General features: G+C 35.1%; 1 protein-coding gene across 1 annotated transcript in view; it reads left to right on the forward strand.

The window, feature by feature from the left end:
- LOC150108313 (plexin-B-like) overlaps positions 1-27000 on the forward strand; it is a 352329-nt gene that overhangs the window by 275848 nt on the left and 49481 nt on the right. The window contains exons 24-28 of the mRNA XM_090415739.1: positions 401-534; positions 5953-6012; positions 12752-12826; positions 15900-15966; positions 26616-26762. Coding sequence (XP_090271865.1) covers positions 401-534; positions 5953-6012; positions 12752-12826; positions 15900-15966; positions 26616-26762 — 483 coding nt within the window. The remainder of the gene's footprint in view (positions 1-400; positions 535-5952; positions 6013-12751; positions 12827-15899; positions 15967-26615; positions 26763-27000) is intronic.

A 27000-nucleotide genomic window follows, 5' to 3' on the forward strand; every position in this document is an offset into this window, starting at 1 on the left:
CATTAAGGAAGAAAATTTATATTATTTGTATTTAGGAAATGTGTGAGCAGAGTAGATCTAAGTGCAATATAACATTTTTTACTTCAAAGATCGTTTTTTTTTTTTTTTACATTCTTTGTAAATGGAACTATATCATTTTAGATTAGAACATCAAGTTCCTTTTTTAATATCTTCATTTTAAAATTTCTTACTACTGATTCTTCACTCAGTGAAGTTTCCTCAAAATTCTCACATCAGTAGTCTGAGTCTGCAGTCTTTGTTTTTATACCCATGTTCTACATTTTTCTGTTTGATTCCTGTCTTAAAATTAATTTAATAACTAGGGACATTCAGAGTTGCTGTTGGAAAAGGTGCAGGTAATTTTTCTATTTGTGACATTTTTTCCACCATTTTTTTTCAGATGCGGGCCAATGGATTGTATAGTAATTGCGAGGTTGCTATGAATCAGTTTGAACAGTTATTGAATAACAAGAATTTTTTACTGACTTTTATCAGAACTCTGGAATCCCAGAAGTCATTCAGCATTAGAGATAGGCAAGTATTTTTTGTCAGGATTAAAGATTTCTATAAACTTTCTATAAACAAAATATACTGTAATGTTTATTATGGTTTAGAAAGATATTATTAGATGTTATAATTCATTTTCTTCTTTTAAAATTTATTAATACAGTATAATTTGGTTAATCAGCTTAGTGTGTTATTTTTAAAAGTTGGACATAATTCCTTTTATTTCTTGCTTAATTTTCTTGAAGGAAATCTAATTCTTGTTATTAATATGAAGAATGTCATTTATCCATCATTGTATAGCTCGATAGAACTGCAACTTAAAAAGAGAATATAAGAGTGCATATGAGAATATAATGTTTGGAATTGGAGTTGCCTTGGTTTGCACTACATAAATGACATAGTGAATATATTGGCTCTGTCCAGGAGCTTGTATATTTGCCTTCTACTAGCACTTTTAGGTTGTTATTATGGTATTGGACAAAGAGTGGAAACCTTAAGCCCAATTAAGGTTTCTTCCTGGTTTCTGATGCAAACCAACAGTTTGAAACAGCTGTCAAACCATTCTTTATCCAATTTGTTCCAAAAAAGTTTTGTTTTTAATTGAGATCAGTATGCCTTTACTGGCCAATCAAGTTTTTCTTCATCATTTTTCAACATGAACTTCATGTTCAGAAAATTCTAAATAAATAAATGTTTACATAATTTTCCAAAACTATATTACAGTACCACTTGAAGTATGATATGTATATGATGATATGATGCATTGCCATGCTGGAAAGAACATGGGTCTGCTTTGTAAAAACTGCTGTAATATAGGAAGCATTGCCTTACCAAGTATGATGCTTATCCACTATGACTATCCAGGCATTACAAACAATGATCTATACCAGAAAAACTGCTCCAGACCTTTACTCCTCTCCCACTAAACTTCATAGTCAGAATGATGTGCTCATTTTTAACAGTCCTCAGTCTGCCACACCTGCATTTGCACATCTGATTTTAAAAAAAAAGGGTGTGATGTAATTTGTTGTTTCACACCATGGGCTTCCCACACTTTTTATTGAGTTCTTTATACTGCTCTGTGCTGTGGATTGTGCCTCCATAGAAACAGACACTGCAGCTTTTTATATAATATCTTACTTCTGTTACTAATCTGAACTCCTATATCCTGTATGAACTGTTGGTTAATCATTTCCACATCAAATTGTAAATCCACTCAGCCATTGAATACTTTTCTCAATTCAGGGATGGTGCCCATAAAAGTTCCCTAAAAATACTTGACTCAATAGAAAAGAGCAGTTAGGTTGATTAGTGACCCAGACACAGGTATTCAGGAGAGAGACACAGGTATTCAGTTTTTGCTACTTGCATTTTCTATAAATGCTACCACAGCCAATGTTCACCTGAACCCATTGAAATGTGTAGCAGCTACTCAACACTCCTTCACAGTTCAGCTCAAAACTCTCAGAACAAACTTCTCTTCATTTATTCCTTTCACTGCTGCCCTCTGAAAAAAGTTCCATCCAATGTTCTCTATAAGCAGCATGGATGTACACACCAGTCCAAAAGGGAGTGCACACACCTAGTAATGGTGTGCATAGAATTTCTTCTTTACACTCAATAATTTTTTAATGTACTATAAAATGAATTATATGATAAATTATACTTGTACTTTTTTATTTAATAATTTCTTTAATATTACTGTAACATTCCACCAACTTTAATTAATTGCTTTTAGCTTGCACCATTTGGGCCAACTGACATCAGAAAGTTGCAGAGGTATATTTGTTTAGAATGTCTGCTGTCTAGACAGTATAGTCACTTAAGCTCATGCAAACAGTGATGAATTTTTGGAGCTACATGGATTTAAGTGAATTAATTGAGTGCTTGCAATTTTACAGGTTATAGCTAGGGAACAAAAAATGACAACATTAATATCAGAAATATTACAATAGTGGTTTTAGTGTGTTAACCCCTTAAAATGTCACTGTTGAAATTAAAATGGAAAAGAACTGCAAACTAGTTTAAATTGGAGTGGGTGGACAAATGTGTTGAAACAGCAATGGCAACATGAAAGAACAACATGCAAGTTGCACTTAGTGAAATATTTAGATATGATTGTTGTCCTTTTTTTTTTTGTCTAGCTATAACCTGTAAAATTGCAAGCACTTAATTTGCTTAAATCCATGTAGCTCCAAAAATCCATCACTGTATGCATGAGTTCAAGTCACTATACTGTCTACGCAGTAGACATTCTAAACAAATATGCCTCTGCAATTTTCTAATGTCAGTGTCAATTGGCCCAAATGTGGGATGGTGTGTGGAAGCTTGATTTTTTGAAGCATCCCTTGTACAGTAAGTCGCATTGAAACAAGAATCCACTGTTTGAGGTGAACTTGTCAGCATGGGTCATGGAAGTCTGGCTGAAAAGAAAAAAAAGCTCATTAGTCTTCCATCGAAGATGGTCTAACCCAGAACAAATCAACATACTTATTGATAATGTTCTATCTACATTCAGAATGAATAGTTCTCTGTATTATGTTCAAAATATAAATGATTCAATGGCTAAGTATGTGAACATACCTGATAGATGGAGAAGTAAGAATTATCCTTTCGAGTTCCTGAATCCATAAATGAAATAGCAGAAGTTGCATTTCACACTTTAGCAGTTGATGAGAGCACTGATATATCAGTGACCAAATATCTGATGCTATATTTGAAATTGAGATTTAAATCAGTACAGCATCACAACATAAAATGTATTTTGGAGGTATTATTCAACTATACTGATGCAATGCTGACACGATATTATTTTCTCAAAGATTTAAAAAAAAAAACCCTAACTTGGACTAATGTAGTTCAACAGCACTGTGTTGCACATCTTCAAGACATGGGTATCATCACTGAAGGATGGAGAGAGTGAGAGACCAGGCTAATCAGGGATATTGAAACATTGATTAGAACTGTCTACACAGTCTTCTCTTGATCTTCAACAAAAAAAAAAAAAAAAAAGTGTAGATTTGTGGAAATAGTGAAGGCTTCTGAGTGTGAATCAGTGCTTTCACACACCTAATGAAGCATGTTGGTTGTCTTAGACATTTTGCACTTTGATTTGAGAAAGAGAATGATCTTATATTTAAATACTGCTTCAGGAAGATAATCTCAGGAATATCAAATAAAGTTGGAAATTTTGAGTGACATTTTTATTTTTCAGAACTGGCATTGTTAACCACACTGCTTTAAACACATAATATGACACCTGTTGAGGCACCTTCATTTCTCAAGAGCAAAGATTGTAACCTCAGAGGACAGTATCTGTGTGATGCTCTTTTATGGAGTGAAAAGGTAAAATGATTTCTAGAAAAGAGTTCTCAAGAAAACAATTCATAGCAGTATTAAGTTTTATAAATGTTGTTTGCATTCATCTAGAAGAGAGAGAGAGAGATTCCTGGAGAATGAGATGGAAAATGGGTTGTATTTGACCACAGCAATCTCATTGATCCAGTGAGATTGCTGTGGAGTTTAACTTCAATTTTGGAATTGAACAGGTTATTTTCTTGTGCTCACAATATACCAACTTTCATGACCTGTGCTTTGCAATACAGGAGAAGATTAAATGCAATTTGATTTCGAACTGTCCAGACATGGTGATGTTTGCATGTGATAATGAACATTTTCAAGAGTTAACAGTACTTATGGATATTGGAGGAATGTTTTTAGCCTCAAGTCTTATTGTGAGAAAGGTTTTAATTTAATAAACACAGTGTAAACCAAGCTTAGGAATCACTATGAAACTGAACATTTGGTCATGTTAGTGCACATCAAGAGCTAGCAGCTTGAGAGTTGGGGTCATCGATTTGGGCAGAGGGTATACCATGTGGGTATGTTGCAAGGACTGTAGGGAGAAACTGTTGGTTGTAGCCTCTAGATATATTGATCCAGTTCTTTATAGGAAAAAATGTATAGTTTGTACTCTATAGAGTATGAATCAAGTTAGTAGTAATAGAGGCATAGAATTTCCTATTCTAGAACTTGACTTCATGGCTTTTGTTCTTGTGAGGACAAACCTGCTCCATGTGAGTCTGAGACTGAAAACTTGTGCATAAAATGTTTTTCATGCACAGATGAGTTTGCAAAAATTAGAGAGAGCATTGATCCCATCTTTAGAGTTTCTCACAGTATATAGTCTATAGCTCTTCCAACTAAATGTGAAAAGTTCCTTCTCACCCATCTATGGCATTAATGTACTATAGGTTATTCTTACTCAATCTCTAGTTTATGAGATTATCATTAAAAAAAAAAAAATCTGACTTGCCAAGATTTTTATACAACCCTGTCAAACACTCTCTTTTCCTTGCTGTTAGCCTCATGGATTTTCCTGTGTTTTTCATTTGTGGTGGTGACTTTATATTTCCATGCTGATAATGTTGGCTGAATTTGATTTTGGGTAATGCACAATAGCACTTCTATAGTTGTCATGAACTCATGATCCATTGGTTTGGAATTGGATGTACTAGCTCTTGGTTTGACTACATCTTCTCTGAATAAGGCATTTATGTGACAAACAGTTATCCTTTGTAGATGTGCTTGGATGCTTGAGTTACTGTTCATCTTAGATATCTGCCTTGACATTAAAAAATGCACTGTAGCAAACACATACCTGTTTCTGTGATGAGCCAGACTCCATACATTCCTACCAACTGGCTCTGAATATTTTTCTGTTTATATGTGTGGCCTTTAACATGAATAAATTGGATTATGCTTTATGTCTATATAAGTGACTGTGATTCCACTCATCTAGCCATTGTGCAACTGATGAGGCAACGTTACAATGCCCATATGATGCTATTGCATGGCTCTCATATAAGATGCAGACAATGCAAATACTCTCTTCACCCATTTATCCACCACATGAATTATTCATTTTCATATGTAGTGTGCAAATGAATAGGCAATAATTTCTATCAGAAATTATAAATATCAATAATGCCAAAATCACATTTTGGCATTATTATAGTGCCTAATTCTAGCAAGCCACATTAGTATAAGTGATGTCCTACTGATGAAGGAATTGATTAAATTATGACCTGAATTGATTGGAGATAGTAGCATCTACAGCATACAGTAATTTAATTAAAATTTTGATTCTCTTGGTCCAAGAATAGGTGAGTAAAAACAATTGGATACCACAGATAATAGCTGTAGCTTAATTAATAATGATTCATTCATTTTACATTTTGTTAATAAAATATAATCATTGAAATATTTGTGTTAAATGTGAAGATTAATCTGATTTTTTTTAATGGATGTATTATCGTTTTTTGTATTTTTGACTTTACATCCCTGTTGCACTGACAACTTTGATTTATTCATGTAATTGCTCATTGTTATTTGTTATAGGCTTTAAGAATAATATCTTTACCCATTTTTTTTTCTTTTCTATAGAGTAAATGTAGCCTCACTTGTAATGGTTATTTTAATGGAAAAAATGGAATATGCTACTGAGTAAGTATTTTTATTTTGAGCTTATTTTAATGAATTGAACTCATTCTGCTCAAAAATGAAATTCAGTTTTTCTTTATTTTAATTCTAAATTCATTCTAAATCAGAAAATCAAACAGAAAATAAAATTTCACATTTTTGTAAAAAAGGCAACATGAAAAAAAAAAGAGAGAATCTTGCATTAATGATAAAATTATTCAGCAGGAAAGGTCATTCCATTGGTGTTTTGGGATGCTAAAGACATTTTCTTTATTAATTATCTTGAAAAGGGTAAAACAATAACCGGGGAATATTATTCTGATCTTTTAACCAGACTTAGACGAAAAAATTCTTGAGAAAAGACCCAGTTTGCAGAAGAAAAAAATCATCTTTCATCAGGACAATGCACCTACCCACGAAGGTGTTTGGCAATGGGAAAATTAAGGGATCTGCACTATGAATTGTGGGAAAATCCACCATATTCCCCAGATTTGGCTGCCTCTGCCTTCTATCTCTTCCTAAAACTCTTCCTCGCTAGTCAGCATTTTTAGGTGATTGCAGTTGTAGAGGGGTATTTTGCAGATCTTACTGAGAACCGCTACAGGGATGGGATAATGGTGCTAGAGCATTGCTGGAATAAATGTATTAGTCTTAAGGGAGATTATGTTGAAAAAATAAAAATAAAAATAATTTTGAAATTATAAATTCGTTTTTTCATTGTTAGGCTGAGAACTTTTCAGACCATCCTCGTATATACCAAATATTGTAGATTTTCACAGGTTGCATAATTTGCATTTGTTTATCAGATACAAAATGTTTTATATAAGCAGGTCTCTGTTTTATTGCTTATCCTTTTAACTCCTATATATAAATGACCTTCTTTCACTAGCCAATAATTCTATCACAGTTTTGTTGATGACAGTGCAATCATTCCTCCAGTTCATTTTATAAATCCTGCAGTGCTTAAACATTCCAAACTTTACTTCAAGATCTGCTACAAATAGTGCTTTAAACACTAGCTGTAACAGACCTCTTTACTAGTATTTAGTGGGACAAATATAAACTAGTTACCTTTAATGCTTGCAATATGCATTCTTGCCTTCTTTCTCAAAAAGGATGTTAACTGACCTTCCCTTAGTAATACACAAATCACCAGACAAGATCAAATTTCTCCCTTCTTGCATTGACATTTACTTCTTATCTTTACTGCCATAAATATTCAGTTGGTTGCTGATGATGTGAAATTAAATAGAGTAATAGTTAATCAAGGCGAATCTAGAGAACCTGCAGAACGATTTAAATAGGCTGTCAGTATGGGCAAAAGATAATGGTGTCAGTTTAATGTGGAGAAATGTAAAGTTATGCATTTTGGGAAAAATAAATTACAAGCTCTGTATCATATTCATGGCACTGTACTCCAGGAAATAGATCAGTGATGGTGAACCTTTTTACCCAGGTGTGTCAAACATCTTTTTTTTTTTTTTTTTTAAATATTGACGTTGTGATGTGCCACTTGCATACATGCATTATAAATTTAACTACATAATCATAGATGGTGACTTATACATATCATATTAGTCTATTTATTTAATAGGACATTGATATAAAATCTATGAATTCATATTATACAATTAATTTAATAAACTGAAGTTACAAACTTACATTACATTTAATGACTTTTCTGTTGCTGAGTGCTGGTAGAAAGTTGCTTTATAGAAGGGCTATAGTGTGTACATTTTAATGCTACACAGGCAGCGCTCAAATCATTGCTCAATCTATTTTTCCCTTTCAATTTGATATTATTTAAGGCAGAAAATAGAGTTTCACAAGAGTATGTAGAAGAGAAAATTTTTAGAAGAGCTTTAGTGAAGATTTTAAGAGCATGAAAGTTTCCGGGAAAGCTATTCTACACGCTTAGAATTTCACAATCTGAATTTTTACACACGGTATCATGCAGACATTCCCACTCAAGTTCTTCTAATTCATTTCTAAGAGCAATAAACTTTCTTTTCCAGATAGGATTACACTGGAAGTCGGCTAGTTGCATTTTTAGATCTTTTAAATCCAACTACTCAAAGCCATCTAATTTAAGATCCATGAATTCTGTTTCATCAGGATACTTTATGAATTGGATTGTTTGTTCCAACATTCGAAATTGCTCAGATCTAGACGAAAACTGCTCAGTTACTGACTTTAGAACTTTGATAGATTGGTTGATATGTTGTTCACGATTTTTGGGGCTGGTCGTTAAAAAAAAATTTCACTCTTGGGAAATACTTAAAATTGTTACTTTCTAAATCACGTTGAAATATTTTGAGTTTATTCTCAAAGCCAAAACCTACCTTCGCCTTAACTGAGAGTGATCTTACACGATTTATTGCAGTTTTTTCATCAGAATACCAATATTTTTCAACATCCAAGGTGTGTCACCTGAAACCCTCAAGTGTGTCAGTGCTGACACTTATATCATAGGTTCGCCATCACTGAAATAGATGAAGCTAGAGATTTAGGGGTGGTGATAGACCGAGAGTTAAAGTTTAGAGGACATATTGCTAAGGTAGCCCATAAGATTATTTGGCTATTAAAGAACACATTAACATGTAGAGATAAGGAAGTTGTTATTCCTCTTAATGAGGCCTTGATATGCCCGCATGTAGATTGCTGTGCTCAAGTGTGGTCCCCATGGGTTTCTTGGGATGAGGAAATGTTGGAGAGATTCAGAGGAAAGTGACCAAGATGGTGAATGGCTTGTGGAATATTCCCTATGAGGATAGACTGAAGGTGTGTGGATTGCAGAAGTTGGTTGATAGGAGAAAAAGAGGGGATATGATAGAAACATTGAAGTTGCTTAAAGGGTTTTATAGGATTGAGGGGAATTGTTTCAGCACTTGGCTAGAAGCACTGAAACAAGTGGTTATCCCTGGGAGTTGAATAAAGGTGTGATTATTAGGGGTGTGAGGACTAGATTTTTTGTTTGGAGAGTTGTGAATGAATGAAATGGGTTGCCAGAGTCAGTTGTGAGTGCTTTGTCTGTAAATGGGTTCAAGGAGAGGTATGATAGATTGTGTGGCTAGATTGGGTCTTCTGCTAAGAGTCTTCAGACTCCATGGAGGTGCCCATATAATAATAATAATAAACACAATCACATCAATAGTTTCCTCATCCTCTAAAAATTATTCATTATTTTCTACTCAAGACTACATTTTACACATCCAACTACTAACATTTTTATATCAGTCCTACTCATGAGAAGCCACAAGGTCTATAGCAAATAAAGGTGTGGATTAGACTAATTCCATACAAATCCTTAGATTACTGTTTTCATGTTTAAGGTGGTGCATCAAAAACATCCCTAAGAATTCTTCTGAAAACGTGAATCACTCTCCTTAGAATGATTTGGCATCTGTTAGCCTCAGAGGAGGAGGAGAATGATTTGGCTGATAGATGACCTTCTCTCACAGACTTATTTCAGCCACTATCTTACAGGTATCTGTTTCAGTTTTATGTCTTTTCTACAGGTATTTTCATGGGTTCTGTTCCACCAAATTAGCAGCTTCATTCCTCTGCTTTCCATTGGGTCTGTTGAAATAGGAGAAGCAACTGCCCAATGTTCTTGTGTGGTCCAACTCCAAATGCATCAAATATGCTTTTCCTTCATCCCCCTTTATTACTTCTGCCTTTGTTTTCTGGAATAGTCTTTCTCATGAAGTGTTCTCAAACAGCTATGACCCTCAGTTTTTTTTTTTTTTTTTTTGGAACCTATTGATTGACATTTTTTTAAAGAAAAATGTCAGTCAATAGGTTCCTTCTTTCCCAACCTGGCCTATGCCTTACATATGCCACACTAATAGGTTCTTGGAATGATATATTAAAAAAAAAAAGTCTAACCCTGGTTTGACATGAGCATTGTATTGCTGATTTTTCTGTGATTAGTTACAATTGTTATGTATTTTTTTATTTCTATGCATCTTTTTTCTAATGACCTTATTGCTATTTGGAAGTGGGAAGGAATGCATTCATTCTGAAAAATTGTGAATACCCAAACATTAACTAAAATTATAAACTAGTTTTAATCTTCATACAGTGCAATTCTATATTAGTTTAATATCAGCCATGTATAACCTACATTAAATCACTATAAAGGAAGGAAAATAAATATCCATTATTATTTTTACAAATCATTCATCAACATTTACATTTTAAAAATAAAAATCTTTAAAAGTGATTGAGAAGCTTACAAAAATGCAAAACTTTCACACGAATTGCCTTTGTTTATGGATTTCAGTAGCCTGATAGCTATTCCCATTTTTTGGTCTTTTTGATACTAAGAAGAAATCTTTGATGAGAACCAACAGTTTAAAACAGAAGGCCAAAGAAACTCTTAATCAAAACCACAAATAAAAGGTGAATATACAGGCTCTTTCGCTGAGTATTTTTTTAAGTAGCACAATACCAAAGCAAAGTAGCGAAGGTTTGCATTTTTGCTAGTTCTCTGTCACCTTCAAAACTTTCATAGTTTCAGAAAGCTAACATTTTTTTCCTACTTGTATAATATATTGATGGATATTTATTATCTTTCTTTTTCATGAGGTTTATTGTCAGATTGAAATATTTTTACTCTTTTTTTCATTAATTACCATTCATAAGTATTCTACTAGTCTCACAAAGAGACAGGAGAAAGTTAAGATTTAATTACAGTTATTATAATTATAAATATGATTTCTGGAAAATTTCCATGTTACTCCTGTAAAATTGATATTAATATTTATGACTGTTTGCCTATTTTCTTAAGGAGTACCCCTTGTATTGTTATGGGCTTTTTACTCCAATTAACTTAAAACATTAATGATATATTAAACTCAAAAAAAATATGGAAGGAATCATTTTTGACATACCTTTGTAGAATCCTCGAGATTATCTTTTTATGGAGCAGCATCAGAAATATATTGATAAAAATTATATAATCGAACTTTAGACCTTTAGAATGTACTCTGGATGATGAACTATAACCATTTAGGGCCTGCCATTTGGATAAATACATTAGGGCTTTTTTCCCCAAAAATAAAAGTGGGGTGGAAAATTATGGAGATAAAAATATATATAAAAAAAGCTGAAATACACATATAGTAATTTCATAAATGGCCTTGTATCAAGGATGAACTACCAGAATTTTTTTTAGAAAGAGAAGAAAGATAAATATAATAAATAAAGATTAAAAGTTGGAGTTATGGAGTGTGAGCTCTGTTTCAACCAAGTTATTATCATTGAGAATTTTACAGGGTAGTTCACCATTGCCCCCCCCCCCATTTTATCTGGGCTCAGGACTGGCATATGGCTGGAATAATTATAATATATATATATATATATATACACACACACTTTGTTGCCAAAAGGGTCTGGACATCTCTACAGCTCTACATTGCCTCACCTGTATAATGCAGATACATGTCTGCAATGATATTTAAGCATAGCCACATAGGCATTAGCAGCCTAGAATTTTTTGCCATCAGGATGAGTGGACGAAAAGAGTTGAGTCCATTCAAATGTGGTATGATGGTCAGAGCCTACAAGTTTAGTAATTTGTTCCTGGTCTGTTGTCAATGAGGTTATCGTGAAGTGGAAACATGATGGAACATCTACCCCCACCCCACACCCAAACTAGTAGGCCAAAGAAACTGACAAATTGGGACCAGCAAACTCTTAAGCTTATTCTCACAGAAAATCATCAGTGTCAGCTTTAGTAACCATCGCAAGCAACTTCTACATGAGCTCTCGAATGGATGCCATTGACAGAACTATTAGAGGAGTGTTTGGCCTTGGGTTTCATGGTTGTGCTGCAGATCACAAGTCCTTGATTACACCTGCCTATGTCCAAGTCATCTGGAATGGTGCAAACAACACCGTCATTGGACTGTGGATCTCGTGGAGCAATGAATCATGGTACATGATCTGACAGTCTGATGGACATGTCCGGACCTGCCTGATGCCTGGTGAACGATACTTACAGAAATGTCTTGTATTGACTGCAAAATTTGGAGGCAGTAGCATAGTCCAAACCAGGAAAAACAGCCTGGGGCTGTTTTTCCTGGTTTGGACTAGGATCCATTGGTTTCTGTGACCTGAACTTTAAATGCTGATGCCTACAATGACATTTTGGCAATTCTGTTCTTCCCATACTCTGGCAACAGTTTGGAATAGGCTCTTTCCTGCATCAGCATGATAACACACCTGCTCACAAAGCAAGGGCCCTAGCTCCATGGTTTGAAGACATGGAGGTGGAAAAACTAAATTGGCAAGCCCAAATCCCCGACCTCAACCCGACCTGAACATCTTTGGAACGAGCTGCAGTGAAGGTTGCAAGCCAGACCTAGTCACCCAACTAACACTCATCAGCTGCTTGCCATACTACAGAGGAATGGAAATGAATTCCAGCAGCAGTTTACCTGAATTTAGTGGAGAGCCTATCCCAAAGGGTAATGGCTGTAATAGCAGCAATGGAAGCCCAACCTCCTATTGACAGCAATATTATAGCAATGGGAAATACAAACAGTTGCTTTCTGGACATTTTTGGCAACATGGTGTAGTTATATATATTTTTCCTTGCTTTACCTGCTCTTTTGAAATATTTCACCTAAATAGGAAGGCAGTGAATGGATTGCTAAGTTTATCCATTTATTGATTATAATTTAAAGAAATATATATTAAATCTGTGAAGTTTGAATGCATAGCAGACTTGCTCTAAAAAGTTATTTTAACATTCTAGAATTCTGAAGGCTTTGTTGCTCCAACTTACTGAGAAATCAGTCTGTACGAAACATCCTCAACTAATGCTGAGAAGGTGAGTGCATTAATGACTTTGTGAATAAGGAACTGATTTTAAAATTATTTCATTATCACGATGTAAAACAGAAACAAACCATTGTCTTTCCTCTCCTATAGTTTTAAGTTATATCCATAACCATAAGTTATATAAGTTATAACTTATATTATGTCATAACTTCATATAAGTTATGACATAATATAATATAATAACATAATATGACATATTATGATATTATGACATAATATGACATACTTATAACATAATATAAGTTATATCCATAACTTATAACTTGTAATCTGTGTTATTTATCATGTTATTCTGCAATCTGTGTTATTTATCATTCCTGGGATTTCACAATCTGAAATAGTTGTACAAAGTTTTTTTTCACTTGGTTACAGAGGAAATTATGCTTGATATGAAATTACATTCTGCTTAATTCTTAACCCAGTGTTAAGCAAATGAAGTATTTTCAAGCTGACTACTTGTTCATAAAGGGCTATTGCACATCAGATTGCCTTAGTATCCCATAATGATGGGATACTTTTGTCTGGTTTCTTTCGAAAGGTGAGTTAGCCAGTCTCATACAGAGGTAAGGGTTTTTTCACCCAGAAACTCAGGTTTTTTTTGGCCCCAGAACAGCCAAACTGGCTCTGTGAGCATACACAGATTATAGTCAGGAATACTTAAGTCCCAGCCATAGGCCTGATTTGTCAGCTATGCTGGTCCCGACTCCACATAAAAAAATTAGGGGAGGGGGAGGAGGATTGAGATGGTGCCTTTTACCTTCCCGTAAAAGGGACTCATGGCTGTTGTATCATCATATGAAATAAAATAAATAAATTAGTAGCCTCTACATCCCTTACAGATACATATCAGGATATTGATGATGATTATGATGGTATTAGTTTTTTTTGATCTTCCCTGTTGTCTGAATATAAGTCTTTAATAATATATTTCTTTCTAGGCTATGTCTCTTTGAACAGATCATTGCCCATTTTTTTTCTGCATTTTGTTCTACATCTGAGATGTTTCTTTTCTTTCCTGTAAGTTTTTATTTGTATTTCATAAAATCATGGTACTAAGTCTTTAATTTCTTAACATTTGGCATTCAACCATATTTCATTTTCCTCCTTACATTTGAATTATTTCTTTATTTCATTTCCTATATTTATTTTTATTATTACGTGACACCTCCAAGGAGTCCAAAGACTCATCGAGGGAGGGCACCTACTCCACAACTCTCTGTCTCCACCACTCAGTCCACCAACTACAGAGAACCACAACTACCTACATTATCTACACCAACATTATCTACACCAATGCCATCTACTACCCACCCACCACCACCACCACTAGTATTTTCATAGACAATCACAAACATCTATGCCCATGGCAGGATTCAAATTCACAACGTTTTGGCTAGAGAGTGGATATGCTAAACACTTGGCCAACCAGGCCACGATTTGCCTTTTTCTTATTTTAATTAACTCCATAATTTCACCATTAATCCATTCTTTTCTTTTTCTCCAATGGTATTAGGTCTTTTGATGCTTTGAGCATTATTTCCTTGAAATCATTCCGGATCTTTATTATTATGCTGGCTTCACTGCCCTCATTTTCCAGTTCCCCATATTAGCTATGAAATAATTCTTTAAATCGTTTCATGTGCATATTTGTTTGAGGCCTGTTTATCATTTCAGTTTTAATCTTGGGTTTTTATTATTACTTTTTTGTTCACTTCTTCAATTTTATTTCTATTGTGGTTATTTGTAGATTATATGGAACCGAATTACAATCAGCACTAGGATAAGTTTTAACTTATCTTACTGGTCTTCTCAACCTGTGTTTAATCATTATGAAATAAGTTTGATTCCTTATCAGGTCCCCAGGAGTTTTCCATCCGTAGAGTTGTTTTGGGATTTTTGAAGCAAGTATTAGTAATTACTAAATCATTTTCTTCGCAAAAGTCAGTTCACCTTGTCATTTTCTTTCTCCCAGTCCAAAATTTCCCGCTATATTTTCATATCTTATGTTGCTAACTTTATCGTTAATGTCAGTCGTCACTATCAAAAGCTCATCTATCTTTATCTGTTTTAATGCCTCCTGCATTTTTCATACAACCTTTCAATTTCATTATCTGGATGGTCTGAGGTAGTGGTAGTGGCATATATCTATAATATTCATAACTTTATTGGTATGGCTTTCAGTTTAATTGTAATAATTCTGCCTACAATGGGCCAGAAGCCTCTCAAAGATTTTGAATTGTAACTGGCCTTTAAAATTCTTGTTCAATATTCATGCTTGCTTTTACCTCAGTAAACTAAAATGTAAGTTCCTATTTTCTCTCCAGATCTTGTCCATTCTTTTCTTCCATTTCTTGTTTAATATTTTGTAGTTTGTTTTTTAGAATTAAATTTCTTACATTCCATGTTGCTATGCATAATCTGGTTTTCCTCATTTTCAAAGTGACAACATTGGATGTCAAAGCTCATAGTGTTTATTCCAATCATGTCATTCTTAATAATCCTAGTCTCTTCTCTCTAGTTTTTGAAACAGAAAAGATCACAGGGGTCCTAACCTAATATGTATGTCACTTTTTCTTTATGTATGCTACCATGATGCTCTTGGAATAATACATGGTGGGTTTCCAGGTCCTTTCACAGAGGATGCACATAATGACTGACAAGTTTTGTCTCATATAGCCTGAAGAAATCCTCATTGCTTTCTGCACCATCTTCTGCCATTTTGCAATTCTGAGGAAGTTGTCTGTCATTTTTTACCAATGTAGTCTTTGCTGGTTTCAATTTAGCCATTTTCAGTGATCCTTATGGGACTTTATTGCTAAGGTAGCAGCTTGGGAGGAGCCTCACAAAATGCTCACCATACTTTGTATAAGACAATCTCATACCTACATTGCCTGTTCCCCATAACATACTAAACTGAGCTCAGGAGAAACATAGTTTTATAGTTATAGTTTTGTAGCAAGTTTTATAGCTATAATTGAGTTCTATAGTTATATCTCACCTTCATCTTTCTTGATCTCATTGGATTCATTGAATTAAATTAAAATGATTTATTTATTTTACAGGACAGAATCAGTTGTAGAGAAAATGTTAACTAATTGGATGGCTTTAAGCATGTATAACTACCTCAAGGTATGTGAAATAAGTTTGTTTTATTATTGGATGAGTAATAATTTTTATGGGATATGAAATCCTTGTAGTTGCTTCTTGATAGCGCATACTTCTAAGGACCACCCAAAAAGAGCATCTTATAATGGAATGTTTGCTGCAATAGATTTCTTTTAGATTACAGTCAGTTCATCATAGTATGGGTTTACAATGTATTACACGTGCACACACTGTACCGTTTCATAGTATATTGACTTCATGGATGTATTTGTACTGAATAAAACTATTGCCTCATAAATTGTAGGATATTGAATTAATCCAAATCAAAATTAGTAAGACTGCATTTTTGTTTGAAATTAGAAATTAAAACAGGCTTACAAATAATTCTTAATTAAAGATTCCAAGAAATTATATTCTTGTTTAATCTTTATCGAAGTGTAAGCAAAGTTTATACATGAAATTTCTTTACAACTAGGCTACTTGTATATAAAGCTAATAACTTCACATTAATCCTTGGTATCATAATGCAAAGCACACACACACCCTTTCAGGTGTGTATAATGCTATGCATTATGGGAAGGGCCACTACCCAGACCAGTTTGTTTCAACCTTTGTATATGTAAAGGATTTTCTACAAAAACTAGGCGATCCCTCAGATCACTCTAACCTCAACGAGTGACCTGAAGGATCATTTTAACTCATAACTCTCGATCACTCAGAGATATTCAGCAATGGTTCTACTCAGTGACAGGCAAACTCTACCACTGAGTAGAACTCTGTAGTAATACTGATAGGCCAATAGTTAGACACATCAACCTTGTGCAATGAGACTTAAATTATACTGCTAGGTCAAAGGAACAGCCAATTCATCTGAATACTCTTTTAGCATTTGTGCTGATATCCCATCCGTTCCTATAACCACTTTTTATTCACCGTATGCAACAGCACTAGTACCTCTTTTTGTACATCTGTTTCTTCATCCATTGATGAAGAAACAGCTGTACATCATCCTTTACTTCTTAGCACAAGGGGCATTCATTAGTTAATGTCTCTTCTGCATCTGTTATCTTCATCTGTAGTCAGTAGAGTTATTCTTTCACATTCTATCTTTATTTCTTTGTGAAATAAAGATAGAATTGTTTTGTGGTTTTGTTTAGCTTGAAGAACTAGTTTCTTTTCATACTCAAACTTAGCTTTCCATACAATGCTTGTAGCTCTTCTGGCTTGTGACTTGTAATTTTCATAAGTGACATTATACTTATGCACAGTGGTGCACCCAGGGGGGGGGGGAGGGGCAAGGGGTCCTGTCCCCAAAGAAAAAGGGAAAAAACACTAGAAAATTTTCCAAAAATTTTTTTCCTAATTAAAATTATTTTTTTTTTATTTGTTGTGTCTTGTCTTCTATTTATATACTACTTATGAATTAGCAATAATTGTAGATGCTCAGTCAAATTGTCTACTCAACTCTCCCCCGCCAAGATTAAATCCTGAGTGCGCTACTGCTTATGCAGACAGTGTTGTTCCACATCATGTTTTCTTAAGAATTTCTTGCTTAATGAGACTGCACACCCATCATTTCACTCCTACTCTGGTAATTGCCAATTCAGTACCATGGGGACAGAACCTAGTCATAATTTCCTGCTTTGTAGTAGTTCAGCATGTAACATTTTTCTGAATGTAATTCTTATACTTGGCTACTTCCCCATGCCAATACAGCATTGTCACTGTCACAGACTGGAGGCAGAACAATCATATCTTTAACTGAAAATCCTCTGATGCTATAATCAGATTTAATATTCTTTGACTACTAGTTCTTTCAGTCATCTACTGCTTGAGAAAGTTCAGTGAATTCCGTTTCATTCTTTTTATGAGATTTCACCACTGCTCAATCAATTTTCAGATAATTAAAGTCACCTATAATGATTATTTGTTTAGCACCCGTCAGGTTGATTTTGTAATTCATTTCATCATCACTAGCAACTGATCCACACCATGTATTTGATCTTTTTAGGATCCACCTCACACCAGATTGCTTCAACCTCACTGGCATACTGAAAATTGTTACTAGTATTGCAGTCATAACTTTCTACTCTAACTGGACTCAGATCATCCAGTATCATTAGCTGCAACCCTTTCCTATTTTGTCTATTGTTTCTTAAAATACTGTATCCTTTACACGATTCCAGTTAATATATCTGCCTCTGAAAATCTAGTGTCACCAATGTTTACAATCTGAGATTCCAACGTATTCACCAAGACAACATACTCTGTTCTTTTGTTCCTGATACTCCAGGCTTTTATGTATAGACATGAGTTACATCCAGGCTTTTTGGTATAATCTCCTCTGTAGTCCACATCACCTAGTCAGACAGCTTTCAGATCCCTGTTCATATCTAATGCTTCACTTATACAGATATGTTTATACATAATAATCCAGATTGGATGAACACACAATCAGCCTTTTCTATCATTCACCTCCATGATAATGCACGTTCATATCATTAACAGAGGTTGCATAATGTGATCACTCTTACTGCAGATTCTCACCATTCCTCTCATCATGTTTTAATTTCCTTGATTCTCCATATTAGGTCTCATATTAATAAATAATTTCTCTAGACTTCTGATACCAAATTCAATTCATTCAGAAGGTATCTGAATGCCTTCTCTCTTTTATAAATTGATTCTTCCTTCACATCTTTCTAATAATGAGCTTTAACATTGAAATTTCTAAAAATATTTTATCTTCAATTTCTCTAAAATTCAAAAAGGTCATTTCACTATAAATGACCTCTTTGAATTTTAAAAATAACCCATAATAGAAATGAAAAAATCATATAACTTTGAATTTTGAATTATTTGTAAATTATACTGTCTACATTATTCAAATTAAGGGGATATAAATCCCACATTGTTTTAAAACTGAATAAGAAACTCAAAGATTGGAATCAGAGAGTTTCATGCCGAATATAGTAAACTATAAAAGTATGGGTGGTTACTAGCGTGAGCTAATGCAATTACGTAGTACAATCTCGGGCAACTCGTTGCAAAGGTGGGGAAAGTTCTGATCGCTAATCTTGGTATTTTCCATAATGTAAAAACACATTTCCTAGGAAATGTATGCTATTATTACATTATGGTGGGAGGTCACTACCCAGTATACTGTCTACTTTTTTATAGTGGGAATAGCACTGATTTCAGTAATACATTGAATTTCAGTACAGCAAACTTGTGGAGACTTCAGGAATAGCTTGTTATAGAGGATAGTTTATTATAGTGAATTTCTTTTTGAATAATATTGTGCCCATGGCACTTTGGTATGGACTTACTGGGACTTTTCTATAGTTTGGTTTGGTTTATTTGGATCGATGGCCAAAATCTTAGGCTTTGAGGGCTGTATATTATGTCTTTTAATGGCATGTGTTCTAATGGCTGTTTACCTGCTATACAGAATGAAAAACCCAAGTTTCCAGGAGGAAAAACCCTGCCATCTCTGCTTACTCACCTTCAGTTGAAAATCCCTGATAAAGGTTCTTCGCATTCTAGATGAGATTCGAACCCAGGTCTTTCAACCAAAATACATCATTGAAACTGACTGAGTTATGGACACTCATTTTCTATAGTGGACAAGTTTGTTATTGTGTTTGCTGTAATAAGAATTGACTGTATTTCCTTGGTAGAGTAGATAGCATCTCTGTTCCTCATCCAACAGGCTTTAGGTTCAATTCACACTTCAGCATAGATGTATTTGTGATTATCTTGGTAATAAAATGATTTTTATTACCTCATATGATCAGTACCTTGCTTCCTAGATAAGTGGCCTGAAAAGTGCCACATTCAATCTCTAGAGAAACCTTTCTGGAGTATCTGGTCTTAACTCCCTGTCTGTTGTGAATGAGATTAACATAATGAAAAATGGTGATATAGAAAATATCATTAATTGAAGTCAGTTCTTACTACAGCAAACTGTTATTTTCTTGTAGCAAGCTTGCACTTTGTAGTAAATGTTATACGAGGGTGGTCTAAAAAGTTCTCAGCCTAACAATGAAAAAACGAATTTATAATTTCAAAATTATTTTTATTTTTCAACAAAATCTCCCTTAAGACTAATACATTTATTCCAGCGATGCTCCAGCACCATTATCCTGTTCCTGTAGTGGTTCTCAGTATGATCTGCAAAATACCCCTCTACAGCTGCAATTACATCTTGATTCGAAGAAAAATGTCGACCAGCGAGAAAGAGTTTTAGTAAGAGATAGAAGGCAGAGGCAGCCAAATCTGGGGAATATGGTGGATGTTCCAACAATTCATAGTGCAGATCCCTTAATTTTCCCATTCCAAAACAGTTTTGTGGGCAGGTGCATTGTCCCGATGAAAGATGATTTTTTTCTTCTGCAAACTGGGTCTTTTCTCATGAATTTTTTTACTAGTCTGGTTAAAAGATTGGAATAATATTCCCTGGTTATTGTTTTACCCTTTTCAAGATAATTAATAAACAAAATGCCTTTAGTATCCCAAAACACCAATGGAATGACCTTTCCTGCTGATGGAACCAACTTTGTCTTCTTTGCTGCTGAACAACCAGCTTCTGTCCACTGTTTTGACTGCTGTTTGGATTCTGGTGTGTAACGGTGAATTCAAGTCTCATTCATAGTAATAAATTGACACACTAAATCAGTTTTATTTTCGTTAAAACGCTCCAAGCACTGTTCAGAGATTTTCATGCGAGTGTGTTTGTGATCTGCTGTGAGCAAGCACGGCACCTATCTTGCGCAAAGCTTTTTCATTTGCAGTTCTTCATACAAAATATATCCTACATGTTCTTTTGAAATGTCTATAGTCTCATCAATTTCTCATATTTTGACTCGCTTGACATCCAATACCATATCGTGCGCTTGATCAATGATTTCTGGTGTTGTTACACTTTTTTGGACGTTCTTCATGGATCATCTTCAAGGCTAGTATGGCCATGTTTAAACTCAGCAGCCCATTTGTTAATTGTCAAAAATGAAGGAGAAGAGTGCCCATAAACTTTTATGAACTTTGAATGAATTTCTTTTGCTGTTAAACCTTCTTTTACAAAGAGTTTTATAACTGCACAATACTCAATTTTATTCATTTCAAGGGATACAGACAACACTTTTGTTTTAAACAGCTGCATGAAACAAACTACTCGATAGAATGACTTGCAATTTCACATGGATGCTTATGACAGATGTACTAACTTAGAAAAAAAAAATCGTGCTGAGAGTGTTGCCATCTATGGTCGAGGCCGAGAACTTTTCAGACCACCCTTGTATTATGTGAGGAACTCACTCTCTTTGTAGCAAATGGTGTTATTGTAGCAAACTTGTTTACTAAGTACTTTGTAGTGAATGCGCTCTCTCTCACCATTATAGACTATTTTATAATGCCTCAGGTTTTGTCTTCAGTAAAATAGACAAACTGACCAGAGAACAATCAACAGACAGAATGTACTGGCCTCATGGTTTTAGTTGCTTTTGCTACATTTCAACCAATCCTAGTTCCACTATAAAAATGATTGAAAAATTCAAGCCGGTGTCCTACTGCAAAAATGCGGTAGTAATTTTTGTAATGCAAATTCACTATCATTACAGACTGTTATTTCTGTCCCATTGAATTGTTTATAGCGATAATTGAATATAAGTTAATAAACTTATAATTCACTGTTTTTATTATTATTATTACCCCAAGACCTCATGGAGTCAAAGACTCATCTGGGAGGTCCTTTTATCACACACACAGCTCATCATACCGTGCCTTGAACACATTCAAACTCCTTGCAGACACCATACTCTCAGGCAAGGCAATCCAATCATTCACAACTCTGCACGAAAAAAACCTGCCCCTCATCCCCTACTCACACCCTCTTTATACAGTTTCCAGAGATGACCTCTGGTTCCCTCCCCCCATCTCCCACTATTTTCTGTAGAACTTCTCCAGCATTGATCCTATAACAACCCCTTACCAACTTGTAGGTCTCTATCATCTCCCCTCTTCCTCCTGTCCACCAGACTCTGCAAATTACATCTTCTCAGAGGTCAGAAACTACCTTAGTCAATCACCTTTGGACCCTTTCCAACATCTCTTCATCCTTCTGAAAACCAGGTAACCAAATCTGTGCACAATAGTCCATGTGTGGCCTAATCAAAGCCTTATACAACTGAACAAGAATCTCCCTACTTCTAGAAGTCAGTGTCCTCCGCATCATTCCCAGAAGCCTTTGTGTTGTCTTCACAATTTTGGCTATGTGTCCCCTAAATTTCAGATCCTTATCCACTATCACCCCCAGATCTCTTATTTCTTCCACCTCCAACAATATATCCTCACCAAGCATAGATTCTGCATCCCATCTTTGTTTTCCAAATTTTAAAACCTTACATTTTGCAACATTGAACTCGCATCTCCATTTCCATGCCCAATTACTCAATTTATTCAAGTCTTCTCGTAAGGCCACAACATCTTCACTAATCTTCATGGTTCGTCCCAACTTTGCATCATCTGCAAACAACTGTATACCTCCATCCAAACCTTCACCTGTATCGTTCATATACAAGTTAAACAGTAATGGCCCCAAAACAGACCCCTGAGGCACTCCACTGGTGACTTTTCTTTTCCTGGATATCGCTCCCCCATACACAACTTGTTGATACCTATCAGATAGCCAGTCTCCAATCCAATGCACTAATCTAATATCCAACCCCATCTGCTCTAGTTTGACTGTCAACTTATCATGAGGTACTCTATCAAAAGCTTTTGCGAAATCCAAGTATATTACTGTGTATCCTTCTCCTCTGTCCAAGGAAGCAGTCACTTTATTATAATAAGTAAGTAGATTACTAAAACATGACCTCCCTTTAGCAAATCCATGCTGTCCAAGATAATACCATTGTTGTCAAACCAACTCTGGATTCTAGTTCTCACAAGCTTCTCCAACAACTTAACCACAACACTTGACATACAGATATGCCTATACTTTGATGCTTCAGTTCGATCACCTCCTTTATGAAGTGGTACAATCTTGCCCTCCTTAGGGACTTGACTGAGTGCAAGACTCATATTAAAAAAAGTATGTCAAGACAGGTGTCAACTCCCTGGCACATTCCTTCAGAATATGTGGCAATATATTATCAAGTCCCACAGCCTTATTAACATCTAGTTTACTCAACTCCCCATACACCTCTTGCTCACTTACAGTCAGTCTTTCCTCCCCATCATCCACTGCTCTCAATCTCTCCATGAAGTCACATTCACAAGATTGAAAGACCTTTATTTGCTCATTAAGTATCTCCACTGCACATTCTGCAACAGCTGTCTTTATACCATTTTCTCCTATCAATGTCACTGGCTACATATTGAAAGAACTCCTTAGGATTCTTTTTTGGCTTCATTAGCTAACTGCCATTCATACCTCTCTTTGGCTACCCTCACCAATCAGGTCACTCTCCTTGCCTGGTCTTTGTAGACCTCATGGAATTGGTTATTTCCACTTTTCTTTTGCTTCCTCCACAATGCCCTCTTTCTCTATATCGCATGCTTAATCTCTTTATTCATCCATCTCACACCTACCTTATTTAACCTTCTCGCCCTTGGAATACACTTAGACATTGCATCTATTAGATAGTTTTTGAAAATCCCCCAACTGCATTGATCTCTTTTCCAGCTAACTCCTCATTCCATGCTACACTCGCAAGCTGTCTCCTGAGCTCTTCATAATCACCCCCTTGTAGCTTCACATATACCCTTCTCTCACAGAGGTTCTCACACTGCTGGCAACCACACAGATAATCACCTCATGGTCACTCTCACCAATTGATGGATGATTTGACACCTCATTTATAATTACATCCTCTTATGAGATGACCAAATTCAAGACCCTTAATCCTCGTGTGCCCTCTGTTACATACTGGCTGAGGTAGTTATTCCTCAAAAACTCAAGAAACTAATTTTCTTTACTTCCAGTTGCTATCTCATCATTCCAGTCTATATTGCCATAATTAAAATCGCCCATAACGATCACCCTTTTTTTATTTACTTGACTAATTTGTTTATACATTTCATTATCGCCACCATCCACATTACCTGGTCTATAACAACATCCAACCAAGTATTTGATTCCATTCACCTCTATCTCACACCGTACTACCTCAAAACCACTGGCACTATTTCCTCTCTTGCATCTCTACTTTGTATGGACATAACTCTTTCTCTATCATCAATAGCACTCCCCCTCCCTTTTTACCCCTTCTATCCTTATGAAACACATCGTACCCTTCCATCTCTATTCCTGTCAGTGTCGTCCTCTTCCAACCATGTCTCACTTATTGCGACAATCTTTGGGTGAACAGACACAATTAATGCAACCATTTCATCTGCCTTGTTTCTTATACTTCTAGCATTTGTATACAAACACAACAGCTCATTTCTGGATCTACAGCTAGTTCCACTGATACCACTCACTTGATGTGATCTCTCCATGCTCGACTGGGGCCATTTCCCTTTCTGCTTATTCATTTTAAAACCCTTTTCAATTCCAACTGTTTCCTCTTGATCCCAGGTCATCCCATTTCCTTCCTGTCTACACATGCTCTCACTTCCTCTCGGAGCATCCACCTTTCATGCTGTGTACCCCTGTCCACCCTGAGCCTCCCCATTTCCCTGCTCCTCTTGCACACCCATTCTCTCATTTTCTATACTCATACCACTCACTTCCTCATTCATAACCATCTCTTCAATCTCTCCTGTCTTACTCTCCTGCTCTTCCACATCACTTCCTGCTTGATCTGATTCATTCTCTCTCACTCTGTTCACTTCTCCACCTTCCAGCAGCAGTTTCTCCAAGCGACTCACACCATTACCACTCAAATGCAGTCTGTCGCTCCCATACAGTTCACTTCTTCCTTCAAACTCATTCCACACATTAACAAACTGTACTCCCATCTCCACACACATTTCAGCCAGCATATCATTCATAATCCTTGCTCTCCGCCTCATCTCACCACAGTCATACCTAGTCAACACACTGACTACCCTTCCTGTCATACTATTCTCTTATATCCTTCTAAGCAGCCTCCTGACATCCATTCTGACTTGCTCTTTGTCCTCTGTCAAATCATTCATTCCGATTAAAACCATCAACTGCTTTGCTCCCCCCTCCTCATATCCATTGCCTCAATCACTCTACTCATTTTACTGCCTGGAAAACATACCTTGTGCATCTTGTCATCCAGCACACCTGTGATAATGGAGTCGCCATATAATACCACTCGCTTATCTTTCGTTAACTCTTTTGTGCCATCATGATTAGTTTTAATAGTTTTTACCCAAATTTTCTTAATTTCATTCTGCATCCATTTCATCTCTTTCCTCATCCAATCCAATTAAATTTCCGAATCTTGTGTCACATTCTCTTTTTATTCATTCTTTCTAATTTTCTAACTCTCTACACCCTCTTCTTTCACTCTCATTCATCCTTCTGTGTTTCCATACTTTCGGTCCAACATGCGTCCGACTTTCGCTATCATTCATTCTTTTGATTTTTTCCACTTTCGATTCCTGCATCACGCCAATTCCATTTTCATTCGCTCTCTCACACCACTCTCACCTCACTTTCATCCTTATTAACATCCGTTACGGTTTTTAAATCACTCATTTTCTTTTTTACTGATTTTTTAACATCTTTCACACCATGCTTCTCTTTCGAAAGTGCATTCATTTTCCCTGCGACATTCTTGCTACTAACACTTTCTGTCATCAATTTCATATTTGAATTCATCAATTCCTCATTCAGGTCACACTTCGCACACACACTCTCCTTCCTAAACATCCACAAATCATTTATGTAATCGAAAGAATACATATAACACACCTCACACTTAACGAAATGACTGAAATCTAAGTTATAGTCATGGAATGACAAAGCCACTGCCATGTTTAATCTGCCAGTTACCACTCTAAAATGTAATAATAACAACGAATTCGTAATTAAGTTTAAGCAAAACAAAATCCCCCATACTAATAATAATGGTAGCGCACAACTTTTACAGCAGCTCTTACTCAAACAAACACTCATATATACTTAATTATTCCAAGAATACTTGGAATAATTAAGTATATATGGTTACTGTCATAGGTACTATCTTTTTTTTTTTTTAAATTTGAAGCAAGCCCATCAGAAATACCATAAAGCGAGTTTTTGAATATTGTAATGACCAAACAGCTTGCAGATTGTACTAAGTATGATATGTTAAGGAGAAAGGACACAAAACTAAATAGCAGAAACTTTGGCAGTGTCTGCACAAATTTAAGTTGCACTGTTTATTTATTTTAATGTGAATCACACCCACAAAACATTATAAACCTATTGTGTATTAGTACCATGGGTAGGCTAATGATTAATAATCTGAAAACTCTGCTCTTCATACAAGATATGGAACTTTTTTTAAGCTACTTCAGACTTCCTATTAGCAGGCAATGTTTTTAGGGCAATGAAACTAATTAACTGCTTTTTTGTTTTATTTTTTCTCTTAATGACTTAAATAGATAAGCTTATTTTATATGCATTTATCTGTTGTGAGGTCCACTATATATATATGTGTATATGTGTATATTTCAAAAAAAGTAAAATATTAAATCAGTATTTTCATTAAAAGGATCATGCTGGTAGCTCACTGTTCCTGTTATTCAGTGCAATCAAACATCAAGTTGAAAAAGGCCCAGTTGATGCTATTACACATGATGCTCGTTATTCATTATCAGAAGAAAGATTATTGAGAGAACAGATAGAGTATTCTATAGTGGTATGTATTTCTGTTTATAAGTTTAATTTATTTTCACTGTAAATGTATTATTTAATCTATTATTTAATATTATTTAAATTGAAATTCTTCTGAGTGCACTTATGGTTTATAATATGAAAGTGGGTATATGGATATTGTGTTGACTGATTGTAATTATACAAATGCTTATTTATTTATTTATTTTTTTGACAGGATGCCACATGATAAGCTGATATTTAAGTTGCAGCACATGGGTTTA

The sequence above is a fragment of the Typopeltis vanoorti genome, chromosome 3 (assembly GCF_054136105.1).
Source record: "Typopeltis vanoorti isolate ZY-2024b chromosome 3, IOZ_Tvanoo_1.0, whole genome shotgun sequence".
Classification (NCBI taxonomy): domain Eukaryota; kingdom Metazoa; phylum Arthropoda; class Arachnida; order Uropygi; family Thelyphonidae; genus Typopeltis; species Typopeltis vanoorti.